Source organism: Coregonus lavaretus, assembly GCF_964263955.1.
Source record: "Coregonus lavaretus genome assembly, chromosome: 30".
Lineage (NCBI taxonomy): Eukaryota > Metazoa > Chordata > Actinopteri > Salmoniformes > Salmonidae > Coregonus > Coregonus lavaretus.
Genome location: NC_140017.1, coordinates 2,385,183 through 2,407,038, shown reverse-complemented (window position 1 = coordinate 2,407,038; position 21,856 = coordinate 2,385,183). Strand labels below are relative to the sequence as shown.

General features: G+C 43.6%; 1 protein-coding gene across 2 annotated transcripts in view; it reads left to right on the top strand.

The window, feature by feature from the left end:
• Positions 1–21,856, top strand: part of b3glcta (beta 3-glucosyltransferase a) — a 133,023-nt gene that overhangs the window by 68,931 nt on the left and 42,236 nt on the right. For both annotated transcript variants that reach the window (XM_084148132.1, XM_084148133.1), the window contains exons 5-6: positions 12,275–12,384; positions 18,902–18,978. In XM_084148132.1, coding sequence (XP_084004258.1) covers positions 12,275–12,384; positions 18,902–18,978 — 187 coding nt within the window. The remainder of the gene's footprint in view (positions 1–12,274; positions 12,385–18,901; positions 18,979–21,856) is intronic.

Sequence of the window (21,856 nt, the reverse complement as noted above, 5' to 3'; positions counted from 1 at the left end):
CAGACGAAAGCAAGTTTATAATGCCCTCATTTGGCACCTTATCCGAGTGGAAAAACACACAGACACTGTTATCTGAACAAATCGAGCTATCTGGCACTGCCATTCTAATTTGCTCTGTCACACCAGGGAGGCTAAACTAGTCTGAAAGCGCAGGATATTGTTTGTGGCGTTGGAATTCGAAAAACTGCTAAATTAAAGCATGTGCATCAGGCTAGGACTCTCTGAACTTACTGGCCTATTTATTTTTGAGCATGTATGGGTATCCAATTGGAAAACATTGGACAGAGATCAAGAATAAATTGTGTGGCTGCAAACATTGGCTGCAGGCTTTGAGATGCTGAGTGTGCACTGAGGGGCACACCTCAATGAGAGTGTACAGAATGTGTGGTATACGGGCATCTAGACCCTGTACTGTACACTTTCTTCCAAAACCCGCCACCCTCCTCTCCTAGTTGCATCTGTCTCCTCATCTGTTGAAAATCAATGCAGTGAATTCTTGTCCCTGCCTAGTTCCACTCGACAGATGGTAGGGATGCAAATCATACACAATCAATATGGAAGCCCCTTTCAACTCTAGAACCACGTTCTCATTTTTTCTTGTTATAATCCTGTTATTCTGTTCATGTCAGCCATTGCATGTATTTTAGTCACAGTTGTCCTCTAGTGTGTGAGGTTTACAGATGTCACATGTACAAAACCAGCATCTCTCTCGGGGTCCACTCATCTTTTTATTGGTCCTTCGAGCCAGATGGGGTACATACATTACAGATGGGAAATACCTTTTGAAGGACACTCTAATACACACCTTGTATTCTAGCGGAGCGTTGGGCCAGTAACCGAAAGGTTGCTGGTTCGAATCCCTGAACCGACTAGGGGAAAAATCTGTGCCCTTGAGCAAGGCACTTAACCCTAATTGCTCCTTTAAGTTGCTCTGGATAAGAGCGTCTGCTAAATGACTAAAATGTCAATGTAAAACATAAGTAAAAAGGGACCAAAGATGTACTCATAACATTGAAATTAGCCTACAAGAAGTGTGTAGTGTGACTGACTGTGGACCAAACCATTAGGATCTCCATATAATTCTATCTGTATGGATCTCCTTTTGCGATTGTAAATGCGATTATGGCCCTGAAGATAATTAGGTCGGGCTACGGCCTGGGAGTGCTATCTATTGTTATTCGTGTCAGTGGCCTTATATCCATACTAATGTATGGCAGGGAGCCAGCCCATGATGAGAGATCTCCACCATGATACCCTCCCAGGAGGCCCGCTCACAAGTTGCTGACCGAAACCATACTGTAGGCTCCATCAACAAAAGCTCTCCTCTAAAATATGTAGCAGCTTACGATAGTCTAACATGTTTCAACACACTATACATCAGGGCCGCTGTGGGAGTACTTGTCAAAAGTGCTCGGCTGTGTATGTGTCTCTCTAGAGAGGAGAAATCATACAAAGCAAATCTCGCCTCTCACCACTCTTGTCTTCCCACTCGGTTTGTCTCCCGTTTTTCTCCTGAACTCATCTGACCTGCGCTTTATTTCTTAGATCAAGACAGCACCGAGGACTCCCACCAAACACAAAATATTAGAAACAATATCCCACACTAGTCTATTAAGGAAACACTCTCCCACTGTTCTCTATCTCTCTCTCTCCAACAATGCAGAAACATGCTGTGTCGGTACTAAGTGGTGATGATGACGTTGACTTGATCCACAGTACTCTTAAAAGGCGTTGAGGTTTAAAAGCAGATGATGGGAGTGAGGATTTGGAATCTGTTAAAACTAAATTGCGTCTGGGTCCTGAATTATTGATGCAAAGTAGGGGGTTTAAGGCTGCCTTCAACACTCATTTGCTGAGTTTTCCACAGAGACCTGGACTGCAGCATTTATAATGAGGGTGATTAAAGTTGGCGTACAGACCCCTCTCCGAACTTCAGGTGTTGAGTCTGGCTGGCTCTCTTTCTGAGAATCCTCCTTTTATTTTCTGTCTCCCCAACGACGAGTCTGGGGGAGTCTGACTCATTCTCTATTTCTCTCTCTCTCTCTGTCCCCCAGGTCCCTTCTCTCCAAATCACGGAGAGATATTTATGACACTGACCTTTCCCGCTGTAAGCTGGAAGTTAAACACACCGCGCTCCGATTGATCCCTGCGCCGGGCAATTAAAATTCAGTATGAGAGGAAATCGTTTGCACTTGCTGTATGACACATGGGCCGGTGGCCTGCCAAAACGCCCCTTGGTGGAATATAAATTCTCTCCATCCGACTGAATCGAACCCTCAGTGGGCCTGAAAGTTGGCCATATTGAATTTGTACTTTTGGATAGAATATCCCTTAGCGCCTGGGGATCGGTATGAGATTGTGGCGCTATCTGGCATAACGGACACGCTTGAGCAGCTCAATGCTCTCCTGTGTGCCCCATCTCTTAGGAGCTCCCAATTGGATCCCAAAGAGAGAGAAAGAGAGACATGGAGTGGGTTTTTATGGAGAGATGGATAATTCCGGAGTAGGATAATTCCAAAGTGTCTTGTCTGGGGAAGTCCAATGATGCAAACCATCGGAGCGCGGAAGCTTCCTACACAGACCCAATCAGTGACGGCGGTGAGGACGCGCGGCCCGCCGCTTATGGAAATGAGCTATTGACATCCTCCGCGTCTCTCTGCGCTGATGGCTACAATAGAGAGCTCTGCATCTGCAATGACACATTCATTGTTCTCCACACAACACGCTAATGGCCTCACTGGTGGCGGTGGATCTCAGTCTTTCTGAACAGAAGCCGAATCTCATTTGTCAAAGAAATCGGTGTCATTGAAATCGCACGATTGATCTGCCTCAGTCTTTCCCATTCTCTTTATTGTCTATGCTTTATGCAGGCTAAACTGCTATAGCTGTCACACAGTTAGTCATCCTATTCCCCCCGTTGTGCTGCTGTGTGTGTGTTTAACCGTGGGGGGTAAGTCGTTCCCCCCTGTTGTGCTGCTGTGTGTGTGTTTACCGTGGGGGGTAAGTCGTTCCCCCCGTTGTGCTGCTGTGTGTGTGTTTACCGTGGGGGGTAAGTCGTTCCCCCCTGTTGTGCTGCTGTGTGTGTTTAACCGTGGGGGGTAAGTCGTTCCCCCCTGTTGTGCTGCTGTGTGTGTGTTTAACCGTGGGGGGTAAGTCGTTCCCCCATGTTGTGCTGCTGTGTGTGTGTTTAACTGTGGGGGTAAGTCGTTCCCCCATGTTGTGCTGCTGTGTGTGTGTTTACCGTGGGGGGTAAGTCGTTCCCCCCTGTTGTGCTGCTGTGTGTGTTTAACCGTGGGGGGTAAGTCGTTCCCCCCTGTTGTGCTGCTGTGTGTGTGTTTAACCGTGGGGGGTAAGTCGTTCCCCCCTGTTGTGCTGCTGTGTGTGTTTAACCGTGGGGGGTAAGTCGTTCCCCCCTGTTGTGCTGCTGTGTGTGTTTAACCGTGGGGGGTAAGTGGTTCCCCCCTGTTGTGCTGCTGTGTGTGTGTTTAACCGTGGGGGGTAAGTCGTTCCCCCCTGTTGTGCTGCTGTGTGTGTTTAACCGTGGGGGGTAAGTCGTTCCCCCATGTTGTGCTGCTGTGTGTGTGTTTAACCGTGGGGGGTAAGTGGTTCCCCCCTGTTGTGCTGCTGTGTGTGTTTAACCGTGGGGGGTAAGTCGTTCCCCCCTGTTGTGCTGCTGTGTGTGTTTAACCGTGGGAGGTAAGTCGTTCCCCCCTGTTGTGCTGCTGTGTGTGTTTAACCGTGGGGGGAAGTCGTTCCCCCATGTTGTGCTGCTGTGTGTGTGTGTTTAACCGTGGGGGGTAAGTGGTTCCCCCCTGTTGTGCTGCTGTGTGTGTTTAACCGTGGGGGGTAAGTCGTTCCCCCCTGTTGTGCTGCTGTGTGTTTAACCGTGGGGGGTAAGTGGTTCCCTGCTGCTGTGCGTGTTTAACCGTGGGGGGAAGTCGTTCCCCCCTGTTGTGCTGCAGTGTGTGTTTAACCGTGGGGGGTAAGTGGTTCCCCCCTGTTGTGCTGCTGTGTGTGTTTAACCATGGGGGGAAGTCGTTCCCCCATGTTGTGCTGCTGTGTGTGTTTAACCGTGGGGGGTAAGTGGTTCCCCCCTGTTGTGCTGCTGTGTGTGTTTAACCGTGAGGGATAGGTCGGCCCTGAGCTGTGTGAACTGTAGTGGAACTCCCACACCCCTCTGCTCTGTGACGCTGATGGGGATGACAGGCGCTGCAGGAGATCCCAGGGGGGAACGCACTTCTCTCCCCTGCCATCCTGTCCCTCCGCATGATCTGATCTTGTGCGATGTCTACTGATCATCACCATCAACACACTTGGCTTTTCTATCTCCTTCTTTCGATCTCTTTCTATTTCTCTCTCTCTCTCTGTCTCTCTGTCTCTCTGTCTCTGTCTCTGTCTCTGTCTCTGTCTCTCTCTGTCTCTCTCTCTCTCTCTCTCTCTCTCTCTCTCTCTCTCTCTCTCTCTCTCTCTCTCTCTCTCTCTCTCTCTCTCTCACACACACAAATATCAACTCTAACACACCCCAGTGCCTTCAGTGAGGAGATAGGATGAGTGTATTTTTGCCATTGAGCAGAGAGGGTGATAGTGTAGGAAGGCTGGCTCCATGTGATGAGGAATGGAGAGCTCTCGTGTCTCATTCCAGGCAATGTATCTGAGGGCAGATACTGTCTTTTTATCTATGGACTGCCCCCCCCCCCCCCCCCATGGAATACAGAGCGATAGGAAGTGGAGATAAACAAACGGCAGACTCATGTGCTCGCCAGCTCTGTGATCACGACCTGGCAAAATAAATCATCTGTAGATGGTGTGAGGTTAACGACTCTGTGTGTGTGTCTGCGCATCTTTGGCACGGGAGCCGGCGTTTCAAATCAACTCTGCCGTAATTCGATAGATTTATCGATCACTCACTTCCCCTGGGCCTGCCTGCTGTGGCTGTTGGGGCATTAGAAGAAGAACGTGGAGAGGCGTTCGTGGCTAAAGGGAGAGGACGGGAGGACAAGGTCTGATGGAGATTAGGTTAGAAGGGGAGACTATACTAGGATTTATCATTTTCCTCTCTTCATGTGTATCCCAAATGGCATCCTATTCCCTACATAGGGCACTACTTTAGACCATGGCCTGTAGAGCTCTGGTAAAAAGTAGTGCACTATGTAGGGAATAGGATGCAATTTGGGACAGAGCCTTCCTCGCCGTTGTTTGATGATTAATCGAAACCCATTAGTATGGCGCCCGGGACGGTGAATTCACTCTTAATTAGTTTCTTTTTTTATCCCCGGTTTCTCCTCTGCTTTGACATGGGGGGACGTATTATCTATAAAATGAGAGATTTGCACGCAGCTTATCTGATGCTCGCACTAGTTGCAGGCAGCTGGTGTATTATTGCTGTTCGGTGCAGTATCAGGAGGCTAAGCCGTTGTGGAACGGCATCTAGGGCTTTAGAATACATTACACGAGTGTGTGTACACACACAGGCGCAGAATCAAACACACACCACACACACACTAAGTGGACTCAGGAGAAGGGCTTTTAGAGGTGGTGTAGAGGTATGAGAGACCGATTGTGTCTCTAAGTTGATCTTTCAGAGGAGGGTGGTGTGTGTGCGTACGTGTGTATAGGAGAAACTGACAAAAGTATGGGAATAAGTTCAAGTGCCATCCAGTCTGCCCCTGTGTGGGAATAGGTTCAAGTGCCATCCAGTGTGCTCTCATCAGGTCTTTCTCCTCCCCCTCTTCCTCCCTCTCTCTTCCCCGTGTCGCTCTGCCACCACCATTAGCCAGAGGAAGATTACAGACCTGTCACTGGCTGCCATGACTTGTTTGTATTTTAATGAATCCCCCCGTGTTACTGTTTGTTAAAAAAGCTTTACAGAAAAGCAAACCTCCCACCGGTAATCTTTATGACCACATTCTGTGCAAATACTTAAACTGCTAATTAAAATGTCCAATGTGGCGATCGGACTGTGTGCCGTGTTTGCTTGACCTGAACCAGAGTATGTGAGCGGAGTTGATCTTGACTAGAACCAGAGTATGTGAGCGGAGTTGATCTTGACTAGAACCAGAGTATGTGAGCGGAGTTGATCTTGACTAGAACCAGAGTATGTGAGCGGAGTTGATCTTGACCAGAACCAGAGTATGTGAGCGGAGTTGATCTTGACCAGAACCAGAGTATGTGAGCGGAGTTGATCTTGACCAGAACCAGAGTATGTGAGCGGAGTTGATCTTGACCAGAACCAGAGTATGTGAGCGGAGTTGAGCGGTTGGAAATCATCTCTCATGGAGCGTGCACTGCTCTGGCCCTCCATGTCCACTCCGCTAAAAACCGCTCCGCGCTCACAGGAAAAAAACTTGCTCTCCAAATTTACTCCATTCATTCAAATCACAATTTACCCAACACTGATCTGTTTTTGTGACTACCTGGACCTACCATTTGGTTTTGAAGTATTGAAACCAAACCAATAGATTTTAATGAAAAGTATTTGAATAAAAATGAAAAGGTGAATGTAAGAAGTGCACATCATTCAAATAGGCTACAAGTCATATTAAACAGCATATAAACACTCTAAATAGGTCAGGAGCCATACAGGGAACCTAGAAGGAACGAAAATGAATTATTTAGGCTATATTATTTCAGTTATTTCAAGGCTATAGCCTACATACATTGTGAAGCATTTGCGAGTGTGACACAATAAACTGGTAGGGAAATAAACCACTCAGAATTTAAACAACATTTTGTTGTATTAAATCATTATAGTCTATAAATTGTGCATATAGGCTGTGACTTACTTAGAATGAAATAGAAATTAAACTAAAAATGACTTATTAGTGCCTTTTGAATTCATTTGTGGAATTCATTTTTAGAAATGCGAGATTGGCCAGTCTGTGGCTTCAGGCTTATCCTCTCCTCACTTGCTACTGGGGATGCTAAACACCCTTTTGACCACGCTTGCCAGGCTGGGCAGATGTGCAGAGTTTTTTTAATTTACATTTTATATATAGGTAGGCCTAAATAACCCAATCAAAACGTAACGCTCCTTGAACGTGGGAATATGCCAGGGCTATGGGGCCAAAATTAATTATGGCTTATTATATAGATACTAGAACAAAAAAGAACGAAATGTTTAAGAGATCAGATTTTTTTTTAAATAAATACTTTGCTACAATGACACACTTATCTACACACCTCGTTCCTTTCTTTTAGCATGTGCACGTAGTAAATAAAGTACACCATCATGCTTTCGGGATAAGTGTCTTTTCAGATTCCACAATGATTCTTTAGTTGTGGACACTACATTACCCCACTCTCGGTCCTCATCTTTGTAAGTTACCTTGATTTAGCACCTGTGTGTTTTATCAGTTTCTTTATGAAAATATTTAGCGAACTCCGTGACGGTAGCTAAAGCAAGGGGCTATAGCAGGACTCAAGTAGACTACAAATGCATGCTGGGCCGGGCATGCCCTGAGCTCGTGAAGTGAGCGCTACTGGAGCGAAATTGGAGCAGGCAAGAAGCGACGCTCCAGCCTTTGGGAATACTTGGTGTGTAATGTTTATGTCCAATGGCTGATGAGCATATATACAGTGCATTCGGAAAGTATTCAGACCCCTTGACTTTTTCCACATTTTGTTACGTTACAGCCTTACTCTAAAATAGATAAAATAACAATTTTTACTCATCAATCTACACACAATACCCCATAATGACAAAGCAAAAACAGTTTTTTTTAAAAACATTTTAGCGGAAAAAAAAAGAAAAAAAAAGATACCTTATTTACATAAGTATACAGACCCTTTGCTATGAGACTCGAAATTGAGCTCCGGTGCATCCTGTTTCCATTGATCATCCTTGAGATGTTTCTACAACTTGATTGGAGTCCACCTGTGGTAAATTCAATTGATTGGACATGATTTGGAAAGGCACACACCTGTCTATATAAGGTCCCACAGTTGACAGTGCATGTCAGAGCAAAAACCAAGCCAGGAATTGTCCGTAGAGCTCCGAGACAGGATTGTGTCGAGGCACAGATCTGGGGAAGGGTACCAAAAAATGTCTGCAACATTGCAGGTCCCCAAGAACACAGTGGCCTCCATCATTCTTAAATGGAAGAAGTTTGGAACCACCAAGACTCTTCCTAGAGTTGGCCGCCTGGGCAAACTGACCAATCGGGGGAGAAGGGCCTTGGTCAGGTAGGTGACCAAGAAGCCGATGGTCACTCTGACAGAGCTCCAGAGTTCTTCTGTGGAGATGGGCAAACCTTCCACAAGGACAATCATCTCTGCAGCACTCCACTAATCAGGCTTTTATGGTAGAGTGGCCAGACGGAAGCCACTCCTCAGTAAAAGGCACATGACAGCCCGCTTGGAGTTTGCCAAAAGGCACCTAAAGGACTCTCAGAGCATGAGAAACAAGATTATCTGGTCTGATGAAACCAATGCTGTCACGTCTGGAGGAAACCTGGTAGGGTGGTGGTGGTGGCAGCATCATGCTGTGAGGATGTGTTTCAGCGGCAGGGACTGGGAGACTAGTCAGGATCGAGGGAAAGATGAACGGAGCAAAGTACAGAGAGATCCTTGATGAAACCTGCTCCAGAGCGCTCAGGACCTCAGACTTGGGCGATGGTTCACCTTCCAACAGGACAACGACCCTAAGCACACAGCCAAGACAACGCAGGAGTGGCTTCGGGACAAGTCTCTGAATGTCATTGAGTGGCCCAGCCAAAGCCCGGACTTGAATCCGATCTAACATCTCTGGAGAGACCTGAAAATAGCTATGCAGCGACGCTCCCCATCCAACCTGACAGCGCTTGAGAGGATCTGCAGAGAAGAATGGGAGAAACTCCCCAAATACAGGTCTGCCAAGCTTGTAGAGTCATACCCAAGAAGATTAGAGGCTGTAATTGCTGCCAAAGGTGCTTCAACAACGTACTGAGTAAAGGCTCTGAATACTTATGTTTTTACTATGTCATTATGGGGTATTGTGTGTAGATTGATGAGGGAAAAAAACATTTAAATCCATTTTAGAATAAGGCTGTAACGGTACAAAATATGGAAAAAGTCAAGGGGTCTGAATACTTTCCGAATGCACCGTGTGTATATGTATGTACAGTGGGGAGAACAAGTATTTGATACACTGCCGATTTTGCAGGTTTTCCTACTTACAAAGCATGTAGAGGTCTGTAATTTTTATCATATGTACACTTCAACTGTGAGCGACGGAATCTAAAACAAAAGTCCAGAAAATCACATTGTATGATTTTTAAGTAATTAATTTGCATTTTATTGCATGACATAAGTATTTGATACATCAGAAAAGCAGAACTTTCATATTTGGTACAGAAAACTTTGTTTGCAATTACAGAGATCATACGTTTCCAGTAGGTCTTGACCAGGTTTGCACACACTGCAGCAGGGATTTTGGCCCACTCCTCCATACAGACCTTCTCCAGATCCTTCAGGTTTGGGGCTGTCGCTGGGCAATACGGACTTTCAGCTCCCTCCAAAGATTTTCTATTGGGTTCAGGTCTGGAGACTGGCTAGGCCACTCCAGGACCTTGAGATGCTTCTTACGGAGCCACTCCTTAGTTGCCCTGGCTGTGTGTTTCGGGTCGTTGTCATGCTGGAAGACCCAGCCACGACCCATCTTCAATGCTCTTACTGAGGGAAGGTTGTTGTTGGCCAAGATCTCGCGATACATGGCCCCATCCATCCTCCCCTCAATACGGTGCAGTCGTCCTGTCCCCTTTGCAGAAAAGCATCCCCAAATCATTATGTTTCCACCTCCATGCTTCACGGTTGGGATGGTGTTCTTGGGGTTGTACTCATCCTTCTTCTTCCTCCAAACACGGCGAGTGGAGTTTAGACCAAAAAGCTCTATTTTTGTCTCATCAGACCACATGACCTTCTCCCATTCTTCCTCTGGATCATCCAGATGGTCATTGGCAAACTTCAGACGGGCCTGGACATGCGCTGGCTTGAGCAGGGGGACCTTGCGTGCGCTGCAGGATTTTAATCCATGAAGGCGTAGTGTGTTACTAATGGTTTTCTTTGAGACTGTGGTCCCAGCTCTCTTCAGGTCATTGACCAGGTCCTGCCGTGTAGTTCTGGGCTGATCCCTCACCTTCCTCATGATCATTGATGCCCCACGAGGTGAGATCTTGCATGGAGCCCCAGACCAAGGGTGATTGACCGTCATCTTGAACTTCTTCCATTTTCTAATAATTGCGCCAACAGTTGTTGCCTTCTCACCAAGCTGCTTGCCTATTGTCCTGTAGCCCATCCCAGCCTTGTGCAGGTCTACAATTTTATCCCTGATGTCCTTACACAGCTCTCTGGTCTTGGCCATTGTGGAGAGGTTGGAGTCTGTTTGATTGAGTGTGTGGACAGGTGTCTTTTATACAGGTAACAAGTTCAAACAGGTGCAGTTAATACAGGTAATGAGTGGAGAACAGGAGGGCTTCTTAAAGAAAAACTAACAGATCTGTGAGAGCCGGAATTCTTACTGGTTGGTAGGTGATCAAATACTTATGTCATGCAATAAAATGCAAATTAATTACTTAAAAATCATACAATGTGATTTTCTGGATTTTTGTTTTAGATTCCGTCTCTCACAGTTGAAGTGTACCTATGATAAAAATTACAGACCTCTACATGCTTTGTAAGTAGGAAAACCTGCAAAATCGGCAGTGTATCAAATACTTGTTCTCCCCACTGTATGTATGTATGTATGTATGTATGTATGTATGTATGTATGTATGTATGTATGTATGTATGTATGTATGTATGTATGTATGTATGTATGTATGTATGTATGTATGTATGTATGTATGTATGTATGTATGTATGTATGTATGTATGTATGTATGTATGTATGTATGTATGTATGTATGTATGTTTTTTTTTTTTTTTTGCTAAACAGGTGGGCCTCAAAACAGGTTGCCACTGCATATAGGCCCAATATAGGCTGTATCTAAATCAATAAAACAAATATTACTTACTAAGTTGGGAGCACCAGTGCTACTAATGAGACATTTTAATTTAGAGCTCTGATGAGGCCACAGATGGTTACAGGCAGAAGTCATTACAGGGAGTTGGCTGCTAGCCTCTCTAAGCAGTCAGTCAGTACACCTGGACAATCCTCTATACACCTGGATGGGGCACCACCATAGACATATTCTGTGTTTATAGGCTCGGCCTACATCATAGGGGCCAGTGATTCAGAGACCTGTTCAATATGTTAGAGAGGCAGACCAATATCCAAAAGGTTGCTGGTTCATATCCTGGTAATGGCATTGAAAAGTGGGAGATGATCTGACAATCTCAAGGAAGGCTGCTGGTGTAAAATCCCAGGTTCCATCCATCCAGTCAGTCAGTCTACTGTCCCAGTGTGAGACACAATCCTCAGAGCAAAGGGCTGTAAACTTGTCAAAGACAGTTTAGGGGATTGGATGGGGGTCGTTGGGTGTAATTCCATGGAACAGTGTGATGGGTCAGAATTGCACACATTCTTTACTCAATTAATCCTTCAGCCAGGTTGTTATTCCGTTGGCAAGCGAGAGAGACCGAGAGCTTATGTGGTTTACAGTCGTTCCCATGGCACCGATGTGATTCGTCACCCAGGCAACGCCCCCCATCCCATCGTTACTATTCTTTAACTGGATTCCACTGTATTAGTGGGGCCTGTAATATGGGCCCTATAAAGGTCACAATAATTATATGTAAACGTGTTACGCCGAGGCGGCCCACTTCCCTAAAGAGCGATCAAGGCCGTTAAAGAGACAAACTATCAGCAGGCTCCCTGTTAACCTCAGGCTCGTTACACACTGGAAATACTCAATACTATTTACTAGGCTGCCCTTGTTTCTCTGCCTCTGCCAGACACAGTGGACAGCTGGGATTTAGGCTGATTCAGCTATATGTTGTGTTCTGCCACTGCATTAGCCAACCTCATCTGACTGACTGATCATCATTTACTGTTCGTGTTTGTGTGTGTGTGTGCGCGTGTGCAAGAGTGACATTTATGGACTCTGTCACTCAGGCCAAATGAAACTTTTAATAATGGGATGGTGATTGTCATACTAACAATGGAGGTCAGAGTAACGTAGTGTTTGTGTGGGAATTTAAGAGAGCCGTTGATTATGCCTAGAATATCTTTAGAAGGGGAATGTGTTGTGTTGGTGTGGCGCTAATTCACATCCTGTGCTGCGTTTTTCGGACATAATGTCCGAGATAATGTGTGCGTATTGTGTTTTTCTAACCTGGTGTGTGTGTGTGTGTGTTGCAGACCTGCGAGAGATAGTGTTTGTCATCCAGAGCCAGAGTAACTCATTCCACGTGAGTCGGGCGGAGAGACAGAGAGCAGACCTGTTACGACAGACTCAGAGCCTCACACAGGTACCTTAGAGACACACACACAGCATATGTTTTACTATCCTTTTGGGGACTTTTCAATTGATTTGCATTCAAAATCCTATTTTCCCTAACCGGTAACCCTAATTCTAACCCTAATTCTAACCCTAAACCTAACCCCTAAGCCTAAAATAGCTTTTGTCCTTGTTGGGACCTGGGAAATGTGGATTTCCGGTACCCACGTGGATAGTAATACACACACACACCCACACACACCCACACACACACACACACACACACACACACACACACACACACACACACACACACACACACACACAGGTTTTTAGAAAAACAACAGCATCCTTTAACTTCAACCATCTTCTCTAAGCAATATGGTTCATGGCCACAAATAGCTGTTACTTACCTACTTATTCCTCTTCGCTTCCTGTGGAGCATATAGCCGTCATAGCTGTTACTCTTTTGGAATAATTCGTGTGGAAAACCATCAGCTTAGTGTAAACGAGTCAAGTTCAACTCTTCATGTTGAAATACCCCCATCCGTGCCATTGAATTGCTAGCTTTTCTGTGACGCTTCCGGCTAAAGTGTTTCAAGAGGGTGGTCAGGTGTGTTTGCGAGACAGAGGATGCAAGATGAAATAGCAGTGCGGGCTTGTGAGCAAGAAAGCTAGACTTTTAAATTAATTAAATAAAGCCATTGAGAGTGGTTTTATTTCTCCAGCCCCATCCCTCAGCTGTTTACCAACACAGTGGCGGGGTTTTTGCTTTGTTGTTGTTTGAACTGCAGATTGTTCCTTTAATACAGTGTTATAAAACCTAATTAACAAGGGGAGTTTATGAGTTCTGTGCAGGTACTGCAGACAACCAAGGAAATAAATGATACGTCTTTTCACAACAAACTTAATCAGCATCAATTAACCATGAAAGAGGCACCAGTGCAGTCCATGCTCGTTGCCACATGGTGTCAGCATTGCTTTTGATATGAAGGAAAGGATCATTGTCTCAGATCGTAGCCCCCATCTGAGAGGTAGAGGAAACTAGGTACTGGTAGTGTTGTCCAGTAGTGCAATGAAATAAAGTAAATCACCATGGTTGCCTTTATTAAACAGACTGTTGTATTCTGTCAGCATTTATGCCAAATCAAAATGATCCTATTGTCTCAATCCTGTTCACCTTTTTTTGTTCTCCCTTTATTTTAGAAAGATAGAGGAAGAAAATATTTAGACCAAATGTCATGGGATGATAAAACATAATATTTGTTGTAGCAAATATAATGTGATATGTTATATATTTGGTTTTGTTTTGTCTTTTTAGCTTCTTTTTTTTTAAAATAGGAGGGACCACATCTGAAGGGGGAGCAGAATTTAACACCGTACACCAGGGCTGCCCAACCCTCTTCCTGGAGATCTACCATCCTGTGGGTTTTCAGTCCAACCCTAATTTAACACACCTGATTCTACTTATTAGCTGCTCAACAAGACCTTAACTAGCGGAATCAGATATGCTAAATTAGGGTTGGACTGAAAACCTACAGGACAGTAGATCTCCAGGAAGAGGGTTGGGCAGCCCTGCAGTACAGGACCATTTTGATCTTGAATACATTTTTGGGAAAACTGTGCCCTGGGTTGAAAACACTCAGGCATTCAGTATGTAAATCAGCTGCACTCAATGAGAACATCATTTTCATTTCAAGATGACCTCAGCTAGTCCTTCAATTCTTTAAACCTGTCCTGTTCTCAGATGTCACCTAGTTAGAACCAGCATTACATCCGTCCATTTAGCTGAACACTGGAGCATATACTAACTCATACATTTGACCACATATTAGAGTTACCTACCATTTAGTTGCCTCTTGCAGGGATGGTGAAGGAGTAGGTCGCTCAACATGTCTTGAAAGCTGTGTGTGCGTGAGTGTGTGTGCGTGAGTGTGTGTGCGTGAGTGTGTGTGTGTGTGTGTGTGTGTGTGTTATATTTTGAAGTGATATCTTCAAGATTGTTTTTCTGGATATTGCATAAGTAATTTAACCCAATCTCAGTTCAAGTTAGTTACAGTGGGGGAAAAAAGTATTTAGTCAGCCACCAATTGTGCAAGTTCTCCCACTTAAAAAGATGAGAGATGCCTGTAATTTTCATCATAGGTACACGTCAACTATGACAGACAAATTGAGAATTTTTTTTCCTGAAAATCACATTGTAGGATTTTTAATGAATTTATTTGCAAATTATGGTGGAAAATAAGTATTTGGTCACCTACAAACAAGCAAGATTTCTGTCTCTCACAGACCTGTAACTTCTCGTTACCTGTATTAATGGCACCTGTTTGAACTTGTTATCAGTATAAAAGACACCTGTCCACAACCTCAAACAGTCACACTCCAAACTCCACTATGGCCAAGACCAAAGAGCTGTCAAAGGACACCAGAAACAAAATTGTAGACCTGCACCAGGCTGGGAAGACTGAATCTGCAATAGGTAAGCAGCTTGGTTTGAAGAAATCAACTGTGGGAGCAATTATTAGGAAATGGAAGACATACAAGACCACTGATAATCTCCCTCGATCTGGGGCTCCACGCAAGATCTCACCCCGTGGGGTCAAAATGATCACAAGAACGGTGAGCAAAAATCCCAGAACCACACGGGGGGACCTAGTGAATGACCTGCAGAGAGCTGGGACCAAAGTAACAAAGCTTACCATCAGTAACACACTACGCCACCAGGGACTCAAATCCTGCAGTGCCAGACGTGTCCCCCTGCTTAAGCCAGTACATGTCCAGGCCCGTCTGAAGTTTGCTAGAGTGCATTTGGATGATCCAGAATAGGATTGGGAGAATGTCATATGGTCAGATGAAACCAAAATAGAACTTTTTGGTAAAAACTCAACTCGTCGTGTTTGGAGGACAAAGAATGCTGAGTTGCATCCAAAGAACACCATACCTACTGTGAAGCATGGGGGTGTAAACATCATGCTTTGGGGCTGTTTTTCTGCAAAAGGACCAGGACGACTGATCTGTGTAAAGGAAAGAATGAATGGGGCCATGTATCGTGAGATTTTGAGTGAAAACCTCCTTCCATCAGCAAGGGCATTGAAGATGAAACGTGGCTGGGTCTTTCAGCATGACAATGATCCCAAACACACCGCCCGGGCAACGAAGGAGTGGCTTCGTAAGAAGCATTTCAAGGTCCTGGAGTGGCCTAGCCAGTCTCCAGATCTCAACCCCATAGAAAATCTTTGGAGGGAGTTGAAAGTCTGTGTTGCCCAGCGACAGCCCCAAAACATCACTGCTCTAGAGGAGATCTGCATGGAGGAATGGGCCAAAATACCAGCAACAGTGTGTGAAAACCTTGTGAAGACTTACAGAAAACGTTTGACCTGTGTCATTGCCAACAAAGGGTATATAACAAAGTATTGAGAAACTTTTGTTATTGACCAAATACTTATTTTCCACCATAATTTCCTTGTATGTCTTTGCAAGGTCAGTAGAGACGATCCAATCGCTGATTACTTGTTTTGTACACTCATGCACTTCGTCACCACAAACAATTTCAATGATGGCAGTCTCAGACTAAAGTATGTAGCGAACGACAGAGCAGTGGAATAATTTAGTGTGAGTTGTCAGGCTACAGGGGTCCCTCAGCAATCGACAAAACAAACTATAATCTATAATCACACAGTGATTGGATGTGATCTGAACTGTAATATATCTGGCTGGCCTCCCTGTGTTGTCTCAATGTCCCCTTGGACCTGGATGTCATATAGGGGTTATACACTGAGTATACAAAACATTAAGAACATCTGCTCATTCCATGACATAGACTGACCAGGTGAATCCAGGTGAAAGCTATGATCCCTTATTGATGTCACTTGTTAAATCCACTTCAATCAGTGTAGATGAAGGGAAGGAGACAGGTTAAAGAAGGATTTTTAAGCCTTGAGACAAAAAACACATGGATTGTGTATGTGTGCCATTCAGAGGGTGAATGCTGTTGAAAAAACATTCCAGGTAAAGCTGGTTGAGAGAATGCTAAGAGTGTGCAAAGCTGTCATCAAGGCAAAGGGTGGCTACTTTGAAGAATCTCAAATATAAAATACATTTCGATTTGTTTAACACTTTTATGATAAGTGTACTATATTACGTATTGGATCACTAAAAATACAATTTTTACATTACCATGTAGTTTACCAATAAAATGGTCTGATGGTGATGTGGATATAGAAAGAAATGATCCCACTCCAATAAATGTTAATAGAAAGTTAGCAAAAATAGATAAGATCTTGCTACCATTCAATTTGTGGGAAAATCACCCTGATTAACTCTTTAGTAATATCCCAGTTTACCTATTTGCTTATGGTCTTGCCTACATCTAGTGAACAGTTTTTTAATTTATATGAGAAAAAAATATTCCATTTTATTTGGAACGGCAAGCCAGACAAAATTAAACGGGCCTATTTATATAATGAATATGAATTTGGAGGGCAGAATTTATTAAATATTAAAGCACTAAAGGCTTCAGTCATACAAAAGTTATACTTACATCTGAACTGGTTCTCTAGCAAATTAGTAAGAATGTCTCACCATATGTTCAAGAATGGCCTTTTTCCCTTTATTCAGATTACAACCTCTCACTTTCAATTTCATCCACCAGAAACGACAGAACAAATAATACAAACAATATTTTGGTTAAACTCAAATATACTAATTGATAGAAAACCATTATTTTATTTAAAATGTTTTTAAAAGGTATAATCTTCGTAAATGATATCATAGGTAGGACTGGTCGCACATGCAGCTAACAAAAACATATGGAAATGTCTGCTCTACCCAAAATTACAACCAAATAATTGCAGCATTACAGCAAAAATGGAAGAGGAAAGTGGAAGGGGGAAAAAGGAAGGAACTTGTCTGTCGGCCCTGCATTGAAGACCATAATTGGTTAAAGAAAATTGTGATAAATAAAAAAGTGTACCAGTTTCATTTAAGGACCAAAAAATGGACAGCCGTGGCATATACATTACAAAATAGTTGGGAAGAGATTTTTGACGTACCGATTCCATGGCACATGATACGCAAAACGACGCCGGATTCAAAAATTAGAATTATTATTATACAAAAAATTCTTGCAACCAATAGAATGTTATTTATATGGGGGATACAATCTTCCCAGCTCTGCATATTTTGCTGCGAAGAGACAGAATCATTAGATCATTTGTTTTGATACTGTCCATATGTAGCTCCTGAGTGGCGCAGTGGTCTAAGGCACTGCATCGCAGTGCTAACTGTGCCACTAGAGATCCTGGTTCGAATCCAGGCTCTGTCGCCGCCGGCCGCGACCGGGAGACTCATGCGCGGCGCACAATTGGCCCAGCGTCGTCCAGGGTAGGGGAGGGAATGGCCGGCAGGGATGTAGCTCAGTTGAGAGAGCATGGCGTTTGCAACGCCAGGGTTGTGGGTTCGTTTCCCACGGGGGGCCAGTATAAAAAAAAATATATGTATTCACTAACTGTAAGTCGCTCTGGATAAGAGCGTCTGCTAAATGACTAAAATGTAAATGTAGCTTGTTTTTGGTCACAGGTCCAGGAATGGCTGAAGAATTGCGATATTTAGCTGGAGCTAACCCTGCAGATAGCACTACTGGGTGATCTGAAAAGTCATAGTCAATATATAAAATAATATAATCATATAATCATACTTTTCGCAAAAATGTTTATTTTCAATTTACAATCTGTAAAAACAATGAGAATGGAAAGGTTCAGAACTTTTGTGAAACATCACAGCACAGTTGAAAAATATATGGCAAATAGAAATCCAATATGGATGGTGTTAAGAGATGGATGGGAGGGGTTGAATGGAGCTGAAGGTTGGGACAAATAACAACTAACAACAACAAGATAACTAATGTAAAAGGTTTGTGTATGTGTGCCATTCAGAGGGTGAATGCTGTTGGAAAAACATTCCAGGTAAAGCTGGTTGAGAGAATGCCAAGATTGTGCAAAGCTGTCATCAAGGCAAAGGGTGGCTATTTGAAGAATCTAAAATATAAAATATATTTTGATTTGTTTAACAGTTTTTTGGGGTTACTACATGATTCCATATGTGTTATTTCATAGTTTGATGTCTTCACTATTATTCTACAATGTAAAAATTTTTAAAAATAAAGAAAAAGCCTTGAATGAGTAGGTGTGTCCAAACGTAGTATATATATATATATATATATATATATATATATATATATATATATATATATATATATATATATATATATATATATATATATATATATTTGAAAGAAGAAAAACAACTTATTTTAAAGACTTCCTTGGTTACTCTGCTCTTAAATTGAGACTTCCTTGGTTACTCTGCTCTTAAACTGAGACTTCCTTGGTTACTCTGCTCTTAAGTTGAGACTTCCTTGGTTACTCTGCTCTGAAGTCAAGACTTGTTTAGGTTACTGCTGTAAAGTAAAGATTTCCAGAGGTCCCACTGCTGTAAAGTAGCAAGGGTTTCCCTGTCTGGCTTTACTCTAACACTCTTTCTCTTTTCAGACACCACCTCCGGTCCTGCTCCTCCACAGTCTGACAGACAATGAGGGAGACTGGAGCATCCTTCCTCTGCTGCCTTAGTAAGTGCTCGGGCCTGTCAGCTCTCAAAAGAGCAGCCATTACCCACGTTCACAAAGATTCCATCTTTTAATTCCCATCTATACAGTACAGTAGGGATATAACGATTCACCGATATGCATTGGTCCCCAGTTAAAATGTTTAAGATGTGAGTGCATTGGTCCCGGTTCAAATGTTTAAGTTATGAGTGGATGGTCTGCGGGACCCCAAACCGATCCAAATGTAGCCATGCATCGGTGGCAGGTAGCTTAGTGGTTAAGAGCGTTGTGCCAGTAACCGAAAGGTCGCTGGTTCTAATCCCAGAGCCGACTAGGTGAAAAATCTGTCGATGTGCCCTTGAGCAAGGCACTTAACCCTAATTGCTCCTGTAAGTCGCTCTGGATAAGAGCGTCTGCTAAATGACTAAAAATGTTTAAAAAATCAGTCAGAAAATCAATTCAAACATTACGAATCACCGGTTCACTTTTTTTGTTGGCTCAAATTACTTTCTTTCTACCTTCCGAAAATACCGCTCATATTTTGTGACAACTGCGGCCTGTCCTTCAGTGTCGAACTAAGAATGTATATATGTTGACAGTCATTGATCTGCAAGTAATTTTGCATGCCAAACAACCCCAGGCAATATCAGTAGCCTATTTAAACTGCGCGCTGTGTGCAGCTTCGTGACGCTGACCAACAAGAGGTAGGCCTATTCCTGATCTACTCGTCACTTTCAGCATTCAAATGTTTGTCAAATGGCGTAATATTAGGCTTTGTTCGTTAAATGACAACCAATGTAATTTGCTAGGTAATTTCTATCAAATGCGTTGTTGAAAAAGCATATGGCTGTCTCCACCTGCTAGGGTCAGGCAAAAAAAAGAGGTGGGAAATCATTTCTAACTTTTCTAACCATTTTTCCCCATATACAGTGGGGGAAAAAAGTATTTAGTCAGCCACCAATTGTGCAAGTTCTCCCACTTAAAAAGATGAGAGAGGCCTGTAATTTTCATCATAGGTACACGTCAACTATGACAGACAAATTAAGGGAAAAAAATCCAGAAAATCACACTGTAGGATTTTTTATGAATTTATTTGCAAATTATGGTGGAAAATAAGTATTTGGTCACCTACAAACAAGCAAGATTTCTGGCTCTCACAGACCTGTAACTTCTTCTTTAAGAGGCTCCTCTGTCCTCCACTCGTTACCTGTATTAATAGCACCTGTTTGAACTTGTTATCAGTATAAAAGACACCTGTCCACAACCTCAAACAGTCACACTCCAAACTCCACTATGGCCAAGACCAAAGAGCTGTCAAAGGACACCAGAAACAAAATTGTAGACCTGCACCAGGCTGGGAAGACTGAATCTGCAATAGGTGAGCAGCTTGGTTTGAAGAAATCAACTGTGGGAGCAATTATTAGGAAATGGAAGACATACAAGTCCACTGATAATCTCCCTCGATCTGGGGCTCCACGCAAGATCTCACCCCGTGGGGTCAAAATTATCACAAGAACGGTGAGCAAAAATCCCAGAACCACACAGGGGGACCTAGTGAATGACCTGCAGAGAGCTGGGACCAAAGTAACAAAGCCTACCATCAGTAACACACTACGCCGCCAGGGACTCAAATCCTGCAGTTCCAGACGTGTCCCCCTGCTTAAGCCAGTACATGTCCAGGCCCGTCTGAAGTTTGCTAGAGTGCATTTGGATGATCCAGAAGAGGATTGGGAGAATGTCATATGGTCAGATGAAACCAAAATAGAACTTTTTGGTAAAAACTCAACTCGTCGTGTTTGGAGGACAAAGAATGCTGAGTTGCATCCAAAGAACACCATACCTACTGTGAAGCATGGGGGTGTAAACATCATGCTTTGGGGCTGTTTTTCTGCAAAGGGACCAGGACGACTGATCCGTGTAAAGGAAAGAATGAATGGGGCCATGTATCGTGAGATTTTGAGTGAAAACCTCCTTCCATCAGCAAGGGCATTGAAGATGAAACGTGGCTGGGTCTTTCAGCATGACAATGATCCCAAACACACTGCCCGGGCAACGAAGGAGTGGCTTCGTAAGAAGCATTTCAAGGTCCTGGAGTGGCCTAGCCAGTCTCCAGATCTCAACCCCATAGAACATCTTTGAGGGAGTTGAAAGTCTGTGTTGCCCAGCGACAGCCCCAAAACATCACTGCTCTAGAGGAGATCTGCATGGAGGAATGGGCCAAAATAGTGTGTGAAAACCTTGTGAAGACTTACAGAAAACGTTTGACCTGTGTCATTGCCAACAAAGGGTATACAACAAAGTATTGAGAAACTTTTGTTATTGACCAAATACTTATTTTCCACCATCATTTGCAAATAAATTCATAAAAAATCCTACAATGTGATTTTCTGGATTTTTTTTCTCATTTTGTCTGTCATAGTTGACGTGTACCTATGATGAAAATTAAAGGCCTCTCTCATCTTTTTAAGTGGGAGAACTTGCACAATTGGTGGCTGACTAAATACTTTTTTTCCCCACTGTATCCTTGTTGAGGTTTATTTGAAAGTGTTGTTTATTTTGTGCAGCATGATATACTACAAGGTCAATACACAAAATACTTAATTAGTTTGAATGTTAGAAGGTATTTCTCCCATTGGATAACAGGATTAGCTACCATACCATGTTACCTGTAGCCGTCACCTTAAGCCCTGTTCTGCCTTTTGCTAGCCTGGGTGCCAATCTGTTTCTGCTCTCTTGCTAACACCTTATTGAATTTTCATGCCAAACAATGACTACAATGATGGAGTAGGCAAGAGCACAAACAGATCTGGGACCAGGCTAGCCTTTTGCTACAATGAGGTCAAAACGAATAGGTCATATCATGAATGTGTCCACTGGTTCAATAAGCTGTATAAAGGTCTGG